The sequence below is a fragment of the Stomoxys calcitrans genome, chromosome 3, assembly GCF_963082655.1.
Source record: "Stomoxys calcitrans chromosome 3, idStoCalc2.1, whole genome shotgun sequence".
NCBI classification, from domain to species: domain Eukaryota; kingdom Metazoa; phylum Arthropoda; class Insecta; order Diptera; family Muscidae; genus Stomoxys; species Stomoxys calcitrans.
The window spans coordinates 197689804-197708852 of record NC_081554.1 but is presented as its reverse complement, the minus strand read 5'-3'; the positions used below and the strand labels follow the sequence as shown (position 1 = coordinate 197708852).

General features: G+C 37.7%; 1 protein-coding gene across 1 annotated transcript in view; it reads right to left on the bottom strand.

Moving 5' to 3' along the window:
• Positions 1-423: 423 nt before the first annotated feature.
• LOC106088317 (developmental protein eyes absent) overlaps positions 424-19049 on the bottom strand; it is a 96236-nt gene continuing 77610 nt past the window's right edge. The window contains 5 exon segments of the mRNA XM_013253785.2: positions 424-1549; positions 5432-5556; positions 5558-5671; positions 5748-7721; positions 14579-14625. Coding sequence (XP_013109239.2) covers positions 1368-1549; positions 5432-5556; positions 5558-5671; positions 5748-7721; positions 14579-14625 — 2442 coding nt within the window. The 3' untranslated portion in view covers positions 424-1367.

Genomic DNA, 19049 nt, shown 5'->3' with positions numbered 1-19049 from the left:
GAAAAGAACTCGATAAATGCGATCCATGGTAGAGGTTATATAAAATTCGGCCCGGCCGAACTTAGCACGCTTTTACTTGTTATATATAAGATGAGAAACTAGCTAAACCCCCGAATGACATGTTCTATATATCAAGAACGAAAGGTATTGTCAGGGTAAAAAAACTTTATATTTGTCACAAATTCTTGAAGGAATTTATCACAAAAAAACACGTACTTTTGTCGTAAACAAAGTCCAACGTTTTTCAGAAAAGAAGTTTACTTGGCGAAAATTTCCTTTGTATCAAACAAATTATTTTTTTTTTGCGTGTAGATTTGTTAGGTATTTAGCTATGTGAAACTTTTCTTCAAACTTAAACTCTCCGTAGTTCTGATTGGAATGTTTGTGTTTTGCTACGATCCTTAAGAAAACTCCATACAGTCATTCATTATAATAGTGCAATTTTTTATTTGATTTTTAAATTAATTTAAAGTTTTTTTTTATTATTTTATGATTTTCTTTATCCTTTTATTGGTAATTTTTTTTGTTTTTTATGCTCTTCCGTTACTCTTCACTTCTCTTGTTTTAATACATGATTTTTCTTTTGTTTTAATTCTTTGCTTGTTTTTTTTTTTCAATAATTTCGAATAATACATTTTTAACTAAATAATTTATAATTGTTTTGTTGGCGACTTGTTGTTATCGACATTTGTTGTTGTTGTTGTTGCTATTTTTATAGTTTGTTTTTTACGTCTAACATTTAATACTAATGCGAAATACAAATACAGCTACTTATATAAACAAATGTGTGCTTGCTTATTTAAACAATAGCAAATAGAATAGAACTTTATATTAATTAATTAATTAATTAAATTAGAACGATCCAAAAAGATGATATCTACTTTTTTTGGAAAAAATATACAGACATTGTACAGCAGCAGATGGCTAAACTAAATTCGAAAATTAGTGTAATATGTGCAATAAAATGTGAGTTTTTTGCTTTGTATATTTCTAAACAAAATAATTAAATTATTTTGTGCTTATATGTAAAACGATACCATTAAAGTGTATGCATGTGTGTGTGTGTGTGTGTCAAACAGGTTGCTCCTTTCGAACTTAGACTATGAATATATATTTAATAAATAATTTCTAAGAAAACAAAAACAAAAATTTTAAATTTAAATTAAAAAAATACTTTTTTTTTTCAAAAACTATTATAAATTTTTGTACAGTATTTATGTTTTGCTTGTCCTTGCTGGTTTTTAGTCTTTAAAATTTAGTGCGTTTTTTTTTCAAAAAATTATTATATATATATGTGTATTTTTTTGTTTTAGCTTAAAAATTTACATTGTAGCTCGTTGTTGCTCTAAGATGAATGGGAAAGATTTTCATAAGAAACCCATGTCCAGTGCAGTGTACAGAGCTCTAATATCACTGTGCGATGATATACGCCAAAAGGGAAAATTCATGGCCTTGGCCGCTGACTCCTCTTCGGCACCATCTCCAACCACCACATAGGTACTTTTGCGTCCGAAACGGGTGACTATGCGCTCATAGCAAGTTTCTTGGCCTGCAAGCAAAATAAAATGAAGTTGTTAAAGAATTAAAAAAAAGAAATAATAAAAATAAAAAATAAAAAAATTATAATAAAATTTAAAACAACAATAATAATAATTAAAAAATTGTAATAATAATTACTTATAATTTTTCAAAAAACAAAAATTTAAAAAATTAAAAAAAAAAATTTAAAAAAAAATTCAAAATTGTAATATTTAGGCTCCATTATAAAGTGAGGAATATTTAGACTTTTTTATTCCAGTTTTTAGTCTTATAAAGTATAGAAAGTCCTGATCACCATAACATTTTCAACGATCTAGCCATATCAAATTTCTCGAACGAACCGTTCGGAATTTGGCATATAAAATAATGCCTTTAGTTCTTTTCTACCGCCCAGAGCGAATAAAAGACAGTAATCGAAATCCCGCACAAATTATGCCAGGATCAATAAGAGATTTCTCCTACTTAAATTTTTTTATTTTCTTTCTGGCATTGAACCCCAGCTCGATTTGAGATCAGTTATTTTTATTTTAATCCCTTATTTTTCTTAATTGGTCCCAATTCCTCAATTTTTCAAACATTTTCATTTTTTACTCCATTTTTCTTGAATTTTACTAAGTATGCAACTTGTCTCCTTTTTTCATTAAATCTCTGTTCCCTATTCGTTCAGTTCGCTCTTTTCTTTCCCCACTCTTTAATCTTATCACTTTTTCCACTTTTTCCATATGAAAATATTTTTGCCAAAATGTCACTTTCCCTAACTTTTTTAATTTGTATACCCACCACCAAAGCATGAGGGTATACTAACCTAGTCATTCCGTTTGTACCACCTCGAAGTATTGATCTCTGATCCCATAAAGTATATATATTCTTGATCGTCTGGAAATTTTGAGTCGATCCAGCCGTAATTTGTGTCCGATTTGGCTAAAATTTTGCATGTAGTGTTCTGTTACGACTTCCAACGGCTGTGCTATGTACGGTTGAAATCGGTCTGTAACCTGATTTAGCTCCCATATAAACCAATCCTTCGTTTCTCCTCGACCGGTTGCTACAAGCTTTCATTTGTGCCTGGTTTAGCAGAAATTTGGTACGCAGAGCAAAATTGTGCCTATCAACTAATTTTATTTTGTGTCAATTTAACGCATAATCCATGGTGGTGGGTGTCAAAGATTTGGTCAGGATGAAATTTTGCATGGAGGGTTTTGACTTCCAACAACTATGCCAAATATGATTCAAATCGGTTCATAAACTGATATAGCTTCCATATAAACTGATCTCAGATCTTGACCACTTGAACCTCTAGTGGGCGCAATTATTATCAGATTTGGCTGAAATTTACCATGAAGTGTTTTGCTTTGGCTTCCAACAACTATGCCAAGTATGGTTCAAACCGGTCTATAACCAAAAACTGCTCCCAAATAAACCAATCTCCCTATTTTACTTCTTGAGCCTCTATACGGCACAATTCTTACCCGATTTGGCTGACATTTCGTACAATCATTTCTACTTTGGTCTCTAACATCCAAATCATGTCTCTTACATCAAAATCATGAATCGGTCCATAACATCATATAGCTTCAATAGCATAGCAATTCTTATCCATAATGCTTTGTTTGCCTATAAAGGGATATCAGGCAAAAAACTTGACAAATGCTATCCATGGTAGAGCGTATATAAGATTCGGACCTCCCGAACTTGGTACTCTTTTACTTATTTTTATTTTACCCTCTTTTTAGCTTCATTCAATTCCAATTCCACAAATCTTCTTCAATATTTTTTATTTTTCCAATATCCTTTTTTTTGTGCCTTATTTCTCTCCTACTTTATTTTCCCCAATTACTTTAAATTTTCCGATTTTTTTTCTTTCGTCCCACTGTTTTTCCTCCCTTTTTGAATTTTATTTTTTATTTTTCACATTCTTCTTAGTTTTATTTTCCCCATAATTCTAATTCTTTACAATTTTTCCCCCACTGTTTTTTCTCTCTTTTATTTTTTATTTTTCGCATTCTTCTTAGTTTATACCTTTTTTTAACTTCTTCCAATTTTCAATTTTCATATCTCATATTCTGTCTATTTTTTTCTTAGTTTTACTTTTAAATATTACCCCCATTCGGCCCTTTTTCCTCCTGTTTTAGCTTTTATTTTTCATAATTTTTCCTTTTTTCAAGACTTTTACTTTTCACCCATTTTGATCCTCATTTTTCCCTTTTTACACTTTTTCCTCACTTTAATGTTTTCTGTTTTTTCTTATTTTTCCATTTTATTCTCATTTTGCACCATTTTTTCTATTTTTCCCATTTTGTATTATTTTCCCTTTTTTATTTTACCCATTGCTAAATTTAACGATTTTTAATTATCCTTTAATATTTCCCATTCTTTTCCGTATTTTCCCTGTTTTTGTAAGTTTTTCTCACTTTGACCCGTTACGATCTTCAAACCCATTTCCACAATTTAAATCTTACTCTACCCCATTTTATCACATTTTCCTATTTTTGTGTTAAAGTTCGATTTTTTTTTATATTTCCCCATATTTCTCTTTTTCATTAAAGACCTTTTCAAAAGCCTCTTTTTCCTATCCTATCCTACCCTATCCTATTCTACCCTATCCTATCCTATCCTATCCTATCCTATCCTACCCTATCCTATCCTATCCTATCCTATCCTATCCTATCCTATCCTATCCTATCCTATCCTATCCTATCCTATCCTATCCTATCCTATCCTATCCTATCCTATCCTATCCTATCCTATCCTACCCTATCCTATCCTATCCTATCCTATCCTATCCTATCCTATCCTATCCTATCCTATCCTATCCTATCCTATCCTATCCTATCCTATCCTATCCTATCCTATCTTATCCTATCCTATCCTATCCTATCCTATCCTATCCTATCCTATCCTATCCTATCCTATCCTATCCTATCCTATCCTATCCTATCCTATCCTACCCTATCCTATCCTATCCTATCCTATCCTATCCTATCCTATCCTATCCTATCCTATCCTATCCTATCCTATCCTATCCATCCTATCCTATCCTATCCTATCCTATCCTATCCTATCCTATCCTGTCCTATCCTATCCTATCCTATCCTATCCTATCCTATCCTATCCTATCCTATCCTATCCTATCCTATCCTATCCTATCCTATCCTATCCTATCCTATCCTATCCTATCCTATCCTATCCTATCCTATCCTATCCTATCCTATCCTATCCTATCCTATCCTATCCTATCCTATCCTATCCTATCCTATCCTATCCTATCCTATCCTATCCTATCCTATCCTATCCTATCCTACCCTATCCTATCCTACCCTATCCTATCCTATCCTATCCTATCCTATCCTATCCTATCCTATCCTATCCTATCCTATCCTATCCTATCCTATCCTATCCTATCCTATCCTATCCTATCCTATCCTATCCTATCCTATCCTATCCTATCCTATCCTATCCTATCCTATCCTATCCTATCCTATCCTATCCTATCCTATCCTATCCTATCCTATCCTATCCTATCCTATCCTATCCTATCCTATCCTATCCTATCCTATCCTATCCTATCCTATCCTATCCTATCCTATCCTATCCTATCCTATCCTATCCTATCCTACCCTATCCTATCCTATCCTATCCTATCCTATCTCATCCTATCCTTTCATTTCCTTTCCTTACCATACCTTACCCTTCCTTTCCTATCCTTTCCTTTCCCACCCCACCCCACCCCTTTCTTTACTGTCCTTTCTCTTTCTTTCCTTTCCTCTCGTTTCCTTTTTTCTTTCTTTTTAGAACTTTCTCTATTTATCCTATCCCCTTTTTCTCATTTATTTTTTGTTGTTTCTACTCCATTGCTTAAATTCACAATTTTTTGGAGGCTTTTGAGACTTACCTATTTTATGGGCACTATAAATATTTTCTATATTGAAAATTCCCCCCAAACCAAAGAGTAATACTTTGGCCAGGGCTGGTGCCAGCTGGGTGGAGGTCACCAGGACATTGACACAGTTTTCACGCAATCATATTCAAACATTTGGTAGCCAAAGAAGCCCAATTGTCGGTGGCCATTTCTATATCCTGGCGAATTTGCAGCCAAGCATCTCTTTTGGCTGGACCCAACAGACCGCCAACACTGTGGGAAAACAAAGAAAACAAAATTTAGATTAACCATCCCTAGAAAATTCACCCCTCCCCCTTTCCATACTTACTTTCCCCTATAGGTGTTGTAGATCTCTTTAATTTTCCTATATCTAAAAGCCAGTTTACGCATCCAATCCACTCCTCCCCGCACTCCAGTGGGCAGACATAAATTGGGTGGTGCTCCCGGTGGGGCTCCGGTATGGAAGCCATCAGTGGCAAAATTGTAGGTGCTCAAATCCTGGCCATTGTCATCCGAAGATACATCGTCGATATGCACTTGATCACATTCTTCGATTTCGTTAAAGAAGAAATGGGTGTCGGCCAAATTGAAGACCATCTCCTCCATGCGAAACGCTATGGTCATTAAAGCACTATGATCTTTGGTATAACGGCTGGCAAAGGAACCCGACAGCAGGGTGTGGAATATAATGATGGTCTCATCCAGATCCCAGATGAACACTCGCTCTGGCGGCTTGACCGCCTCGCTATTGGGTGTGTCGGAGGTACAGCTGCGTGTGGGACTAGGTTGTTGGTGGCGGCGTCCTCTGGATCTGCCGGTTTTGCCGGTGGGCGTTGTTTTCGTTAAGCTGGCCGCTGCATTGGAGGAGACCGTATTGCCCGTGGGAGCCATATTGTTGTTGGGTGAGATCGGCAGAGGAGAATGTGGCGAGTGTGTGTTGTGCAGTACCGGTGTTGTTGAATGAGTGTCTGTAGGGCTCTCCGAGAGATTGGAGGCGGCCACATGGAATCCATGGCTGGCACTGGAGCTCGGTGAGCTGACAGCATAGGGCGAGTAATTGGCGGGATTGTAGTAGTTGCCATATTGATCATTGTAGTACGAAGAGTAATCCTGTTGAGCTGCAGCCGCAGCAGCCGAACCGAATTGGGCGAAATTATTATAGCCATAGGCGGTGGGATAAAGCTGGGCCGAATTATTGTTGCCGGAAGCATACGATGTAGTCAGATAGGCTCCCGTGGGTTCAATTTTCGGTGCAGTTCTGCCCGCTGTAGAGTAGGGTGTGCCATAGGTGGAATAGAAGGGCGGTGTGTACTGCTGCATGCTGTTGTAGTAGTTGTAATAATCATGTTTGGTGTCATAGGCCACAGCAGCAGCGGCGGCCGCTGCTGAAGAATTAACGGCAGCCATGGAAGATGAGCTCAACGAATTGCTGGGAGAATCAAGGCCCACTAGTCCAGCCGTCGAGTTCACCGAGGAGCAACTGTATAAATTGGAAGCTGAATTTCCGTTGTTGGTCGCCGATTCCAAATGGCCACTGAGACTTGCTACCTCAGCTGTGTTGGAAGATGTTTGTAAATGCTGTTGTTGTTGCGCCGCTTGTGAAGTATTCGTTAGGCCAGGCGATCTACTCTCTGACTTGACCGAAGGCAGTTGTGTGGCAGACTGATGTTCGGCATTCAGCCAGTGGGACATGCCACTGGTGCTGAGAGCATTCACAGAGGACGAGGTTGGATTCGTTGAAGAGAGCGTGGTGGAATTATCATTTGTGGTTGCTGTGGCGGCAACGGAAACGGCAGACGAGTGCTGCTGTTGTTGATATGTTGAGAAACCACTGCTGCCTGTGGTATGGGCAAACTGAGAGGCTGAGGTGTTGGAAAGAGAGGGCAGATGATTACTACTGGCCGTTAGGCTGCAGCTACTCGTGCTCAAAGAAGAGGGTGGGGGTTGATGATGATGCTGAAGCTGACTGTGTTGTTGCTGCTGCTGCTGCTGATGATGGTGTGGTGAATGTTGCTGCTGTTGTTGTTGTTGTTGATGCTGTGTGGTGTGAGCGTGGTGATATTGGGAAAGAGAAGCCAAGGACGTAATGGTGGGCTGAAGAGGTTGTGTTTGTGGTGGCAAGGATAAGGGACTACATTGGCTTGCCGAAGCCAGCAATGACGAGGAGGAACCACCACTGGATGCCAATGCTGAGGCTGACTGAGAATTCACCAAAGCACCACCTTGCAAATGTTGCAAATGGCCCGAGGCAGCCGATTGTGATGTTGTCACTGAATTCTGGGCATTAGTCTGGGGGCAGAGTCTGTAATGGAAGAGAGGAATAAAAAAAACTGTTAAAAAAATCTCTGAAATTCCTTTGAAGCTATAAAAAAATATTCCTTTGCAGTCATCAACATTATTTGAATGGTCATAAAATCACAAATTGACATTAGAAAAATGTGTGTGCGTCTTAAGGATATTAAAAATAAATAAATTTGTTCTTTGTGGAGTGGCAGGGTAACACATGAATCGTAAAGTCAAGTGGTTTTACCAAAAACCAAAAACACTTACACACTCACACATTGTGAGCGGTCCTCTCTTGACTAGCTAAGCTGTTTGCGCATGCGCAAAGAATTTAAACAGATTTGTGTTACAGATCATGTCAAGTGTGGTCTTTTTTCTAATGTGTTCTTTGTTTTAATAGCACTTTGAAAAAAAATTGAGAAAAATGCTTACAAAGTGTTTGTGCGACAAATTTGAAAGGAAATAAAAGGCACGTCAATGGAATTTCATGAAATCTAAAACATGTGGAAAACAAATGTAGTAGTGGTTTGGAGCGGCAAGAAAGGAAAACAATTGTCCCTTTTTTTCTTTAAGAGAAAAATGTGGTAGTTATTGTAGCTAAAGAAAATCAGTCAAAATTGATTTTCAAGAAAAAGGTATAAAACTTTATTTTCCATACACCAAAATCAAAACAATTTGACGAAATGTTTTTTTAAAAATTTCCAATTTTTAAGCCATTAAAAACCAACATTGATTTAAACAAAATTTCTGTAAGAAATCCAATTTTACGAAAATTTTCAATTTTGCCATAATTTGTTAAAGAAATTGATTTTGGACAAAATGTTCTCTAAACATCCTATTTCAATAAACTTTGGGCACGGTTCTATTTCCCGCTTGGGCTTCTTTAGCCCAAAAAAGCTTCATATTTTTTGCCCGATTTTGCAAAAACTTGGTGGCTAAAAGACACAAAAACTTAGGTGGGGACACAATAACAGATATGAACCGACTTAGGGGCGTGGCATGGAAGAAAATAAAGGATTTTGTAAGTTGCACCGAATTCGTAACTTAGATTTTCTTTTGCGAGCCTACTTTTTCAGTATTTAGAGTGCACAATAAGCCGATTACTGGCTTAGGTGTATGTCCATAGTGGCATGGATGGGGGTATACCACCACCATAGGATGGGGGGTATACTAATTTCGTCATTCTGTTTGCAACTCCTCGAAATATTCGTCTAAGACTCCATAAAGTATATAGTGTATATTATTGATCGACATGACATTTAAAGTCGATCTAGCCATGTCCGTCCATCTATCCGTTCGTCCGTCTGTCTGTCAAAAGCACGCTAACCTTCGAAGCATTAAAGCTAGCCGCTTGAAATTTTGCGCAAATACGTCTTATTAGAGTTTGTTGGTTGGTATTGAAAATGGGTCATATCGGTCCATGTTTTTATATAGCTGCCATATAACCCGATCGTGGATCTTGAATTCTTGATCCTCTAGAGGGCGCAATTCTTTTCCGATTTGCCTGAAATTTGGCATGACGTGTTTCTTTATGACTTCCAACAACTGTGATCAGTATGGTTGAAATCAGTTCATAACTTGATATAGCTGTCATATAAACCGATCTGGGATCTTGATTACTTGAACCTCTAGAGGGCGCAATTCTTATCCGCTTTGCCTGAAATTTGACGTGACGTCTTTCGTTATGACTTCCAACAAATGTGCTAAGTATGGTGGAAGTCGGTCCATAACCTGATATAGCTGTCATATAAACCGATCTGGGGTCTTGACTTCTTAAGCCTCTAGGGGGCGCAATTCCTATCCGATTTGCCTGAAATTTTGCACGTATTTTGTTATGCTTCCAAAAACTATGCTAAGTATGGTTGAAATCGGTCCATAACCTGATATAGCCGTCTTATAAACCGATCTGGGGTCTTGACTTCTTGAGCCTCTAGAGGGCGCAATTGTCATCCGATTTGGCTGAAATTCGGCATGACGTGTTTCGTTATGACTATCAACAAGGCATAATTTTTATACGATTTGGCTGAAATTTTGTACAACGGTTTCTTCTATGAATTTCAACATATGTGTTAATTATGGTCTGAATCGGTTTATAGCCTGATACAGCTCCCACATAAACCGATCTCCCCCAATTTGGCTGAAATTTTACACAATGACTTCTACTATGGTGTCCAACTTTATGGGACCATAACTTGATATAGCTTCAATAGCATAGCAATTCTTATCTTTTATCCCAATTTTTATCTTTGCCTAAAAAGACATACCAGAAAAGAACTCTACAAATGCCATCCATGGTGGAGGGTATATAAGATTCGGCCCGGCCGAACTTAGCACGCTTTTACTTGTTCAACCTAGCCTCGCAAAAACTCGTAATGTGGACTTCAATATTTTAACTATGGGCCTAATATGTATCTTAATTAATTATAACCCTATTTGACTTATTGAGCCCCCCGAAGCCATTATCATTTGCAAATTTGTTTTCTTTAATGTGAATGTATGTATATGCAAGGTTCGACCCTGCCACCAAATTTGTATTGTTTTTAGTTTGCTTTTACCTCTTTCAAATATCCTTGGTTCTTATACAAATATTTAACATTTTTTATTTTTCATATTACTAGGGAGGTTTTTGGAAAACACATGCCTTAATTTCTAAGAAACTTAAGGGAGGGACATGTGGTAGACAAAGAGGTGACAATTTTTTTTTTTTTTTCAAATCTTTATTCATTTTATTTCAAATCCGTGACCCAAAGGAAGTGAAATACTTAAGAGTGTTTAAGACTCTTATTCATTTGCCTTGTTTTAGGCAAACTCTCAAAAATTCTTGGCTGGCTTTAAAACGCTTATGTCCCATCATTCATTATGATCGCAAATGTATGCGCCCCCTACTTAAGGGATTATTGAAATGCAGCCGTACACAGGCTAGGCGCTGTACACCGGCAACAGTAACAGCATAACACCCAAAAGGACAATGCAGTCCTTGTAAACAAATGACAAATTGTTGTGGTCTTCGGCAGTGATTATGGAAATTCTAAATATTTTTACAAAAATATGGGTGGATAGGAATTTAAGCTGAGATTTTAGCATCTGCTTAAACTGAAAATATTTTCGTAGAGTATAGGTCTTCTTTTACATGTCTTTTTTGACTCTTTCAATGAGTCGTATCCAAATTTTATGCCTGATTGGGAAAATAATTCCCCATAATTTGACACCTTTTCTTAGGTATGTTGTGTAAGTTTAATTGATTTAAGAGCAATGCATCATTGGCTTCCTTTTTGTCTGTGTTTATTTATTTTGGAGAATTTGAGAATTATGTGGTCTAAGTCGACTTTAAGAATAAATCATTCCAAAATCAAAACGAAAGGCGATCAAATGGCGAGGCATATGGGCACTTATTCAATATATTGTTGCTATTACCTCATAAAAATTTATGTTTTTTTTTTAAATAGTTATATAAAAAGAAAAATTTCCTAACTAAATATTCGACTTAACATTCTCGATATTTTTATACCCTACACCACTACTATGGTGCAGGGTATTATAACTTAGTGCATCTGTTTGTAACACCCAGAAGGAAGAGAGACAGACCCATTGATAAGTACACCGATCGACTCAGAATCTCTTTCTGATTCAATTTAGCTATGTCAGTCTGTTTGTCCGTCTGTCTCTGTATCTGTCTGTCCGACTGCCTGTCTGTCTGTCCATGTTAATTTGTGTACAAAGTACAGATCGCAATTTTCAACCGATCGTCTTCAAATTTAGCACAATTATTAGCTTGGGCCTAGAGACGAAGCCTATTGAAATGGGAAGAAATTGCGATCATATCGTCATATGTAAACCGATTCTCACGAAATTTTGCAAGAGTGATACTCTTATCAGTCTCAAGATTATAGGTGAACTTCATAGAAATCGGTTATTTAGATATAGCTCTCATATGTATATATATATATATATAAATACTAGAGCTGGACCGGGCCCACTCCGCAGCGCCTTCTGTTATTTTATATGGAACAAAATTTTCCTTGGAATATTTATTTTCGACAATTAAAGAGCTTTTAGTGAAATACCATGCTACGAAATTAGTATATCGCTTGACAAACAGTATTACAATATAAGTGCCTTTATCTGAATCCCATATGATCTTTATTGGTCTACGAATTTAAGTTTGGATGTAAGATGTACTCCATTCTTAAAATACTTTATTTCAGCTCAATATTCTCACGAGGTCTGATTTAGGTGTGTTTTCGGGGGTGAGGTGGTCCCCCAGACACTTGGCCCATAAAAAATAACAGCATCGCGCTCATCTCTCAAATACCATTTATTTAAACCCCATATTGCCATTGGTTTTGTTTGAAGTTACAGGATAAGGCGTCCCCCAAACCCATGGTCTTAAAATTGGTTATCAAATTCGTTTTCTAATCTCAAATACCTTTCATTTGAGCCACATATTGGCGTGGTCGAAAAATGTTTACTCTTTGGGGGTGTTTTGGGGAAGAGGTGATGCCTTAAATACATGGTTCTACATTTGGATAACAAATTCGTATTATACTCCCAAATACCTTTACACAAGCCCCATATGGTCAGCAAAAAATTGCTGTTTGTGGGGTATTTTGGGAAAGGGGTAGACCCCTAGAAAATTGGTCTTGAAAGTGTGTATCAATTCTTGCTCTACCCCCAATTCATTTTATTTAAGCTCCACATTGACATTGTGATTGGGGAGTGGTGGTTCCCCAATCACTAAGAACTGAAAATATATCAGCAACGTGCCCTATTCTCATATATTTTAACCCCATATTGCCATTGGCCTCAAAATTGGATATCAAATTCGTTTTTTAATCTCAAATACCATTTACTTAAACCTCTAATTGAAAAGCCAGCAAATATGTCCGGTTTGGGGTATGGGGCCTAAAACTATGAATATCGAGCTCCACTGTCTTGAAGACCCAAACTGTCTTGGTGAGCAAATACGTCCTACTTGGGGGGTTTTTATGGTGGTGGGACGTCCTCTAGACAGTTTGTCCTGAATGTTGATGTCAGATTCATGGTCTACTCCCAAATACACTTCATTTGAGCCCCATTTTTCCATAGTCGGTAAACATGACTGGTTTGGGGGTATTTTGGGGGATGGGGCGGCCACTCAGTGACTTGACTTTGAAAATATATATCAGATTCCTGTTCTACTCTAAAATACCTCTTATTTGAGCCTCATATTGCAATGGTCAGCAAATACTTCCTATTTGGGTGGTCTAACGGGGGTGGGTTAGCCCCATAGACACTTTTTCCCGAACATTGATATCAGATTCGTGCTTTACTTCCAAAGACCTTTCATTTGAGTTCTATTTTGCTATGGTCGTAAATTTGTCTTCTTTGGGGTATGTTCACGGGGATGGGCGGCCCACCAAACACTTGGTAGCACGTCTGGATATCAGATTCGTATTCTACACTCAAAAACCTTTAATTTAAGCCCCATATTGCCATGGTCTGTAAATAAGTCCTGTTTGGGGGTGTTTTGGGGGAGGGGTGGACCCCCAGAAACCCCCCGATTCGTATTTTACTCGCAAATACCTTTCATTTGAGTCCCATATTGCCGTGGTCGGTAAATATGTCCGATTTTGGGGAGTTTTGGGGGTTGGGGTGGTCCCCCTAGCACAATTGGTCCGATAATTGGATATCAGATACGTTTTCTTATCCTTCCATTTGAGTCCCATATTGTCGTGATTAGTCTAAATATATATTTAGTAGATTTTAGGGTGGGGCGGCCCCCCTAGGTACCCTATCCGAAATTTGGATACCAAATGTTGGTTTTTAGGGTACTTTATAAGAGCACACAAAATTTCGCCACCCATCTCCGAGATCTGGCGTTTCTGAAAATTAGGGTAAGGGGGAGGGTCCGCCCCCCTTCAGATATCAAAAAATTTAGTACCCTATTTTCACCACGGGATCATTATGCACCATTTGTGAAAATTTCAAGAAAATCGGTTCAGCCGTTTCTGAGTCTATAAGGAACACACAAACAAACAAACCTACAAACAAACACAAATTGATTTTTATATATAAGATGGTATTGTTTTTAATTTTTAATATTTTATTTTATTTCATTTTATTGTAATTAATTTTAATTTTTTTTTTTTTGCTTTATTGCTATTTTTCTAACATATTCTAGCTCGAGATCATATTCACTACCTTTTTTCAAAGCCAAGTGTTTTAGACAAGTGTGTATGTGTGTACTGTTTTCAAAACACTTTGACTGACATTGTAGATCGCGACTTCTGATACGCTATGTATCTTCATCAACACCTTTGTCAAATTGATTAAGGTGCTCTACATACCCACCGGCTATTGACTAAAGTGTAGAGTACGCTTTTGTTTTGAAACGGGGCTCAATAAGTTCTCTAACTCTCCTTAGCGGAGTAAGAGAGATAAAAGTCTTACTTTCCACTATTCTGATAAAACCTTATCATCAATGCTAAGAACAACAAACACATCAACATTGCCAAACTCTTTTTTGTGCACTTAAGCATTCTTTGAATGCCACTGCAAGGGCTTTTTATGCTTAGGGCGCATTGACATACAGCACAGCCACGGGTCGGTTCGTTTCGTTCGTCCATTTACGCTCTTTTTTATTTTGAGTTTTCAAAATCTTTTCGTGATTTTTCGAACATATTATAAACTATTTTTTTAGCATATTTTATTTTTTTATACTTTATTTCATTTGAATTTGTTTTTATTTAATTTTTTATTTTGCTGTCTCATAGTGCCTTACATTAATTCTAGCCTCCTTATTGTTTTACCACCCAGTATGAAGCAAACAAAGAATCACCACTTCCCCTCCTCCCATGTCGAGGTCTACTTTATATCATGCTGTTATTGCTCACTTACCGATTTCTATCATTTGTCTCCGTGGGCTCTGGCTTGGGACGTTTAACCTGAAATTAGAAGAGAAAACAAAAACGACCACAGTTAACTTTCAAGTTGCAAACACACATAAAAACAAACAACAAACAAAACTTAAAATGCAATAAAATTAACAAAACAAAAACAGGAACAACAACAACAACAACACTAAAGGAAATGTTGTGGTCCCAATGACATTAAATACCAGGAGTATTTTGCGTGCCTGCCAACATGACATTTCATGCAAACGCATGCTCCTCCGCTTGGCGTGCGTGCGGACTCCCCACAATTTTGGCCAAGAGCCCAGCGCGAAGTGGGCATAAAGGGTATTTAAAGAAATTTTAACATATTTCAGTGACACATTTCAATACTCTATAAATTATTTTGCATAACCATGCAAGAGCGAATGACTCCAAGCGTGCAGCGTGTTCTGAGGTTTCGTGTAGCAAAACTTCAAAAAAAGGAAACACAAAAAAAACTCGCACTACCCAAATTGTAGGAAGACCACTTGGTCGAAATTCAAAAAAAAAACATTCACAATGTGCTCAGTTAGGCAAACAGGAGTACTGACCAAATACACAGACGCAATGTTTTAGTTTCAAAAATGCACTGGAAAATCAGTTTAAAGCTTTAACTTGTGTATGGCCATCTGTTGAGATGGTTGATGCCTGCTTTTCAATAGAGACATATTCTTGTGAGTGAGGCAGTTTTAGTTCAATACTAAGTTGGGGCAAAAGTGCAGTTACCGGGAAAAATCACAAAAACTCTTATTTATTAAAATCTTGACTTTTAGAATATTGTAGCACATTCAACTATCTCGCAAACAGGCTTAGCATGACATATCATACCAAGGCAGTCGTTAAACATACCATGTCAAGCAACGAAATATTCAATTCATAGCAGATCATGTCAACAAATGCTATGTTATGACATTATTTAACATTGTTGTAGCCAAAATGTATAAATAAAAACAACAACAAATAATTTCAAAATGTTCTCTAGTAGTCAGGTCTTCAGTCTTCATATTTATCTCAGTTCCTGATTAATATGAAGACTATATCAGCATAAAAACAACAAATCAAAATTTGCCTATGAACATTCCATTAAGGAACAAGATCAAACTTCTCACATATCAACATATAAATGTTTTCCAATTCAAGTTTAAGCTCAATGACAAGGAAACTCCTTTTTCTAGCCGTGTCCGAACGACATTTCGCAGTGTGACACATCTTTTGGGAGAAGTTTTTACAGGCATAATACCTCACAAATGTCGCCAGCACCACCGCTGAAAAAATTTTTCTGATGTTTTCGAATCCAGGCGTTCAGCGTTATAGGCGGACATGCGCTACAGTGGCCTCTATCCGAATAAAGTCTAACCAACATTACATTAAACATTGCAATACATTTAAACTATACCGTGAAAAATAATGGAAGGTAATGGTACAAGTATGTCAACACCAATCGCTATGCATGCCATATCATACAAGCAAATGTTCAATACATTCCATATCATACATACATGCTTGACTATGACACCAACGCATTTAATAGTGCTGAGTCTTTATGTGATGTATAAGGCCATCTACGAATAAATGCAACAACTAGTTGGGATCTCTAGATGTTCAAACAGTCGCATTGGACATTTGTCCTTACACAAAAAACTAAAATAGCTCTGATATCTATTTAACCTTACAGTTAAAGGATAGCAAATTTTAAATTGGAATTCGTTCAAACTATCCCAAAGAAAATAAGTCATAACGTAACATGTGCAACATGTCATGGCAACGCAACCTTCAATACCTAACATGTCATGGCACTAACCTACATATATAACATTGTTGTATCATACATGTTGTATCAGAAAATGTATGAATATCAAAAACATCAAAGGTATTTTTGATGTATTCTGCACTATTTCTTTCGTCTTTTACCAATTCATGTTGAATAACAACATGTCATATTAGAAGCACTATATTGAACATGTCATGCAACTAATTTCTTAAATCATACTCAACTCATGTCTCATCAACATGTTTTTGGGAAACGTTTGTGGGACTTTTACTAGATTTTTCCTGAGTACAGCGATAATTTTTGTTGTTACATTTCAAAATTATGAAATTTGCATATTGATTCGCAATTGCCACCACTGGCTAATTCCTGCAGTCATTGTTCATGTCACGTGCCTATGTGTGTCATGTCATGTTTTGGCGACGGCAATAACATAGTAAAAGCAATTCGTGTGACTCAGTAGTTCATTCATGGCATATGTGTTAAATGTTGGGAAAAAATCGGAAAGGCCTTCCGACTTCTAACTGCTAAAATATCTAAATCGAAATTTTGGTTTATGTGGACGGTAAAAAGGAACTCCACCCCAGAAACGACTCAATGCGGGCAAGTAGACTGGTCGGTACAACACGACTTAAATGAATGATCTTTGCGAGTAAAATAAGAACCTGTTATCAAAAATTGGATCCAAATAAACATTTGGGGGTCAAGTCAACCCTAAATAACCCCATGTCGGATAAATAGACCGCTCGAAAGAATATGGGACTCAAATGAAAGATATTTTGCAAGAAGAGTCTAGGGAGCCGTCACTAACTGTCCAACCGAAGATATTAACCATCACGACAATATAACACCAACCCAGACAAAACCAGCGAAATTGTCACAAATACCCCAGTAAACATGAAAACCGATCGAGTACCCAAGTCCGTTTTAAGTTCGGCCGTGGTTTGATTTGACCCGTTTAAGAACTTAACCTGCGACACCTGCGAGATCGAGTGCGAGGCACTGCTGCCAGCCGCACAGTCTTGGATTGACGGAACCCTAGTATTGCCATCTGGAAGATCATGCTACACGGATGGATCAAAGCTAGAGGACAGAGTGGGCCTGGGGGTCTACATTGAAAAACTAAGATCTGTTTTACACAGCCTGACCATAATACGGTCCTGCAGGTGAAGATCCGAGAGATAACGTAATGCGTGAGATGGTGTGGTTTTAACGCGAGGACGTCGAGTATGACCACCTTTACGGACAGTAAAAAAGCCATAGGGGCAATAACACTCCAGATCGGTAGAATCACGAACAGTCTTGCAGTGTAAGAAGGAGATTAACGCCTTCTATGAGGATGGCACAATCCGCATTGTTTGGGTGCCGGGCCATAGCAGACAATTTGGCAATGAAGGCCAGAGAACTGCCGTTAATTAAAGTTGGTTAACCCGAAGCCTTTTGGGTCGACGCAGTCCGAGTTAAGAGCGTGGGCGATGAATTCGCATGCAACCCTGTGGAACAGCGAAAATCCAATGGGGAGATCCAGGTCGTGAGAAGACGAGTTAATAACTGAAAGAAAGGAATAAGGAGGTCTGCATAGCTCTCGGTATGATAACGGGACACATAGGATTACGAGCTCACTTATGTAAAATCGGTGCGACTAGTGATAGCATGTGTAGGGCATGCGCAGAAGATGAAGAGACGTTGGAGCATTTCCTATGTCATTGCCCGGCGTTCGCGTCTAACAGATACCGGCACTTAGGTAGCGACACAATACCAGCCATGAACCAACTTTGGGGCGTGGCATGGAAAACAATTAAGGATTTTATAAGTAGGACGGAATTCCTAGCATAGATTATCTTTTTCGTGATTGCTTTTTTAGTATTTAGAGCGCACAACAAGCGGATTACTGGCTTAAGTGTATATACTTAATGGCAAGGAGCGGATTAATATCCGCAAGCTCTTTTTAACCTAATTTAACCCTAACCTAACCTACTTATTGAATAAATACGGATCTTTGCAAAATTTTAACTCGATATCTCTATTTTGAAGGCTGTAGCGTGTCAGATGGCTAAACGGACATACGATTAGAAATATATGTACTTTGAAGGTTCGGAAATGGGTATTTCGATGTGTTGCAAGCGGAATGACGAAATGAATATACCCCCTATCCTATGGTGGTGGGTATAAAAACAGTATACAATACATGCAAATGCAAAATTGCCCATGAACTTTCCATTAAGGAACCGAGACAAACGGGTTCCTGATATAATGAAGATTTTGAGCTAAAACTTTGCACAGCCTATTCTTTTTTTTATACGCTCGTTAAGTCCGAAATGGGCTTCATGGAACTATATCTTGATTTAACCCCCATATAGACCGATCTCTCCATTAAAGGTGTTTCACCGATATGTGGTATATTTGTTACCGGATTTTGCGGAAATGGTATAGGGTGTTGTGCTAAGCCTCTCGTCATCCGAGCCTGGTACGGAACACAGTAAAAAATATGCCGTATAAGAACGGGTAAAGATATCTCTTGAAATGCGGAACGGTTAGAGCTGAGGTGTTATCGAGATCGTGTGCAAAATTTCACGTACACAGGTGGTCCGAGCGTCTCTTGGTAAGGCCCTAAAATTGGTCACCTCGGCATTACCAAAAATTTTTCGGATATCTAAAAATTTTTCGG